This window comes from Cariama cristata, unplaced genomic scaffold, assembly GCF_000690535.1.
Source record: "Cariama cristata isolate BGI_N322 unplaced genomic scaffold, ASM69053v1 scaffold29377, whole genome shotgun sequence".
NCBI classification, from domain to species: domain Eukaryota; kingdom Metazoa; phylum Chordata; class Aves; order Cariamiformes; family Cariamidae; genus Cariama; species Cariama cristata.
Genome location: NW_009628818.1, coordinates 22,980 through 28,256, shown reverse-complemented (window position 1 = coordinate 28,256; position 5,277 = coordinate 22,980). Strand labels below are relative to the sequence as shown.

Here is a 5,277-nt window from a genome sequence, read left to right as displayed (position 1 = left end):
GGGCTACATGAACTGGGGAACCTATAACTTAGTTTTCTCCCTGGGTTACTCTAAATGAGAACAGTTTATTTACCCAGTTCATCATATGGCTGCACAAACAGTAGCACTAATGAGCATTAGTACTCATGAAGGGATGACACAGGAGCAGGACCAAATGGGAAGAGGACAAAGAAGAAGGAGCTACTTAGGCTGGCAGTGCTGGTTGTGGAAGTAAGGCCCGAGTAAACGCAAACTGCAGTGTCTCCAGTTCTCTTGTGGCATGGAGAGTAAGCAAAGCTGACAAACTTAAGATCCATCATTCAGATTTCAAGAGATCAGGCGTAGGTTTTGCATTCAAATGTCCATCTTATTGATTAACATTGTGCTGAGAAGGACTTCACGTGGGCTGGATTAGGCTTGAGCGTGCCAGCAGTGCTCTTCTGTGGCTGAGCCGAACACGTGACAAGTGCGAAATGAATGACTACAGGGCTTCTCTACAGAAAACATAAAATACAACTTCCCAACAAAACCAAACAAAATCTGCTAGGTTGATTCCTTCAGCTGGTTCATCACAGGAGAAGCAAGCAGCTAGAGGGCAGAGAGAGAGATAATGATTTATACCAACTTAAAGTGCTTGCTGAAATATGGGCATTGTAGATATGTTTCTGGCTGAAACTATGCCTCTTTCACAGTGGACTAAACTGAGCTGCACCAAGACCTTTCACTATAGTAAAAAGTGTGGGCTTGGGGAAGCATGGCAGAGTAGTAAGTATAGAGAAGCTGTTTTGCTTTGCCTGATGGTGTGGACCAGGGATTTAACAGCTAGATTGAGGGTGCATACACAACAGATAAAACAATCCCCAGAGTATAATTAATTTCAGTTAAATAAATGTAACTCATTGTCTTCTGGTTTGGCAAGGAAACTCATTAAAGGTCCGGGGGGTGGGGTGGGGGGAGGAAAAAAGATTAAAATCACCTGCCCCATTACCTTAGAATTTCAAAAATAGATCCAAATTCATGGGTTGGAATAGCAATTGTAAAGAAAAGACTCAGAAAAGATAAATATAAATCCATATTCATATGGCAGTGATTGGTGGTCTGAATGTTTTTATACCTCAACTCAGCAAAATTTAAGCATTTTCTGAAAAGATTATGTAGCAAAGTACAAGCATGCACAAACAACTTTTTTAAAATTCTTCACCAAAGAGAGGCAGAGTGCTGAGCTGACCCTGGAGAGTACGATTTTACTATGTAGTGAACTTCCCCAGCTCCCTCTGATGCCTTTAGGACTGATGCTCACAAGAAACCTTGAAAAATGAGGGCCCAGATAAATGCAGGAATGGCACTTCAGAACATACACCTGGATTTTCACTGCACAATATTTTAGAGGTTTTGCTGTGGCTTCCTGGAAAGCTAAGAGGGTAGCAAAAGAGAGCAAATTCTGGATTCAGGTTCAGATTCCAACTCTCTCTTTCCTGTGCACACAGAGTTTGCTTTGGGCAGACCTGCCCTACTTACACGATACACACACCAGTCAAGAATGCATTCTCATCCAGAGCTGTCAAATCACCCCCAGTGCAAGCCACCTTCCAACATCCTCACATGGCTGAATGCTGCAAGACATCTTTTCTTTTGGGAGCTTTCAGGCTTCCAAGACTGATTTGGGGCAGCTTCCAAAACTGATTTTACAGGTGAGCAGAGACAAAGGTCCTACCCCTTGGTCTTTGCTGTGGCAGACTGAGTCCACAAGCAATTTGGAAACATGGGCCACAACAAGCCACCCTAACTTCCATCCCCTCAGGGACCAATGCTAATATGTGCCAGCTGTGAGATGCAGTAGCTGTAATTGTCCTCACAGCTGTTTCTCAACTGTGAGTGAGAAAAGCAATCAGCTACCAGATGCGTAACAACTGCAACAACCAAACTTTATATTTCTTCCTTCTTTAACGTATTTTTTTATTGATGCTTGTTTTCTTGCAATCTTGTCACAAGTTTCTGTGAGGCCAAGTTCCCTCAGTTTTCATTTTAAGGAAAAGGAATTGTCTATCATATGCAAAGTGTAACTAATGTGAGACAAATCTAATGTTGGAGAAGAGAAAGTGAATAAAAAACGCTGACATTTTTCGTGTTAAAATTTCACCACTTTTTAAGGAAAATCTGATAATTGTGGGTGTTGTCTGGGTGATAAGCTTTGAATACTTGGAGTTAGCCGTACTGATTTATAATACCGTATCACATGCTGTGAACTATTCTTAAATATGTGGCTTTACCTCCTTAGCACAGCTCATCCATATCAATAGGCACAAGGCACTTGGCACGCCATAAGTAATAATAATAACACTAAACATCCGCAACTGCAACTGGCACAGAAATCCAGATATGCTTGATCTCACACATTTCAGCAACAAAAACGAGGTTGGAGGAGGCTTTACTGGCCGAGACTTTGCTCAGCGAGGGCCTACTTCCGAAGCTCACAATACCCAGTAAAGGCCACAGACACTGCTGAAGCTCTGGACCCTTCAGGATGAGACACTGGACTGCTTTCTAGCACCTGCCAGTAGACCTGTCTGCCAGCTTTTCTTTTACACCTCAGAAGGGCAGGGGTTTTTATGACAGCTCACAGCCTGTGCTGCTGCTAAGCGTATCTGCTGCTGCCAGCGCCAGTGGGCAGAATAAGTCCCCAGTGCAGCTCTGGCGCAGGAGGACACCTTCAGCCGTGAAGGGGGCTCAAGAGTGTGGACCCCGGGTGGGCAAACACATGCAGGAGAGGCACCTGGCAGTGAAGCTACATACGCCTTCACTGATGTTACCAGCAGCAACAACATTCAATCTCAGCAGGACCCTTTCTACTATAAAATCAAATGCTAAAATGTCAGTGTCCTTTATGCGCAGTGGTAGATCCAGCACCAGCCAGGGCAGTGTGAACCTGTGCTGGTTTACAGTAAAGGGCAGTCTCTCTCCGTTGAGACCAGTTCCTCCATTTCCATGCCAAGGCAGAGTACTGGCAGATAGAGGTTATTGTTCTTCTCACTCTCCTTCTTCTTTTGCACAGGTATTGGGGGACCCAACTGAGGACACCTGGCCAGGACTTTCCAAGCTCCCCAACTATAACCCAGGTAGGATTTAACTCACAAGAATGCTGACTTTTTCTCTGAGCCACTAGCCACTCAATTCTGGGGTCAGTAATCCTTGCTATGAAAAATCCTATGCTTCAATGTTATTAAATCCCTTGAGCTTCTTAACGATAGTGTTGTTGTAGGACCTACAACAACACTGGGATTGGCCTAGTATACAAGTAAAGGTACATGTGTGGCAAAGTTGCCTCACTGAGCACTGGGTGTGTGTTAGGCTGAGGGAAGATTTCATTGCTGCAAGTGCTGACAATGTAGTCTCCACTCTTCAGTGCAAAGGACGAATGTCTCTGGAAAAGACATTGGAAAAGCTGGCAGGTACCTGGAGACACAGTTTATCTTAACTCTCCTTATTTTTATGGAGATTGGTTTGGGGCCTTTAAACCTCAGTTTTGAAGGTCACTGTCCCTGATTTTGATGTGGGCAAGGTGAGAAATCTGTGTGATTTATAAAGCTGGCTTCTTTTATTTCCACATAGGCTGGTAGAGAAGTCTGTGTCCTGGACTTCAAAGGGCCAGTTGTCTCTTATTTTGATGTGGGCAGGTTGAGAAGTATGCTTTGAAAAGCTAGCTCAGTCACTCTCCCTCTCCTCTCTCTCTCCCTTCCTCTCTTTCTCTTTTTGTTTAATGTTTTCTCTTGGGAAAATATATTCAAGTGTCAGTGAGGGGGAAATGATGAGCACTGATTCTCAGCCTCTCAGCAGGATCATTCTGTAAGAGAAATATAAAAGTGAAATATTAAAAACCCTAGAATGTGAAATCCACCTATCTACAATCTAGCCATTCTCTCTCACTTGTACCCTAACAAAGTGGTGGGGGGAGCCTGTCTATCTGAAAGGGGGGAAAAAGAGCCGGGGGGAGAGGAGAAGGGAGAAGACGTGCTTTGAGCAAGAGGTTTACAGGTTTAGTAGAGCATAGTAACATCTTTTCAAAGAAGTGGGTGTTGCTCTGTGACCCAGTCCAAGATGCCACTCCTTTGATTCTGGTGCATGAACACTAAACAGCCCCGATTTTCACATGGTAGCCATGATTGGCTGAACAATAACCTGGTCTCACAGTCAAAAGGACTGGAATCCTTCACACAATTAGCTGAGACACATTAATCAAACCAGCGTGAAATGGGAATGTGTCGCTGTCCACAGCAAGTTTAGTTTGGATAGGGAGCAAGCACAGAGCAGACAGCTGGAGGAAGCACTTTCTTCTCTAAGTTGTTGAAGGCTTGGCTGGGTAGTCTACAGGTTGGGAAGGATAGTCTGGGAGGAGAGAAATGCTTGTGTGTGGGACAAACTGATCACAAAGAATTTTTTTTTTGCCAGTCATCTGCTCGTACAAGGCCAAAAACTCTCAGCAATGATGATTAGGTATCCCGATAGTATACAGAGGGTCAATCTAAAAGTGCAACCATTAAGGCTGCACTCGCAAAGAAACTAGTACAGCCAACAGAGAATGTATGAGTGCCCAGAACTGCCCTGAGCGGTGACTCCCGCTTAGCTCTGTTTTGTCAGAGTAGCAGTGGTGTCCTCTGCTGCTGTGGAGGGTGCCAGTGGCAGGGCTGGGAGGGAGAGGACAGGCTCCTAGCCAGCATGGAAATAGCTCCAGTAAACACAAGTCTAGTCATCATAAACAGTTTTCAAATCTGAGTTGCAGATTCAAATCAGTTTCAAATCAGGACTGACAGACAGTTTCCCTAATGGACTCCGGCGGGGCAGAATTGACCTGTGCTGTGCTCTGATCCTGTGACGCTGGTGCCTGTTGTGACTGGAGCAGACAGCAGTTAGAGGACACCTTCCTGTGGCAGCATCCCACCGTGCTAGCAAACACATGGGAGAGGGGTGCTTGGGGAAACAGCTGTGCCAGCTGGAGAGGCAGCATCCCTTTCCCTTCCTCAGAGCCTGGCTAAGGGGCTCCGAGCTGCTCCAACCACATGCTGGAACCAAGCACTTGGCTCACACCTGGATTATACAAACCAGTCTGGATAGAAGAAGGCTAGTCACATAAGGTTGGACTATTTGCCCTAGTCATGAACTAAATCAAGTCAGTTTGTGATGGGGCTGCTTGTAAGAAGGCAAATCAGTCTCTTTGTTCAAAGCTATTTGGCATTCACATGCTCCTGCACACTTCCCCTTTCTTCCCTGAAGCACAAATGCTGTGTCTTGTCGTCGTGTCGT

At 45.1% G+C, this 5,277-nt stretch overlaps 1 protein-coding gene across 1 annotated transcript in view; it reads left to right on the top strand.

Moving 5' to 3' along the window:
- LOC104165358 (cyclin-dependent kinase 15-like) overlaps window positions 1–5,277 on the top strand; it is a 34,807-nt gene that overhangs the window by 16,327 nt on the left and 13,203 nt on the right. The window contains 1 exon segment of the mRNA XM_009704956.1: window positions 3,032–3,095. Within this exon segment, the coding sequence (XP_009703258.1) occupies window positions 3,032–3,095 (64 nt within the window).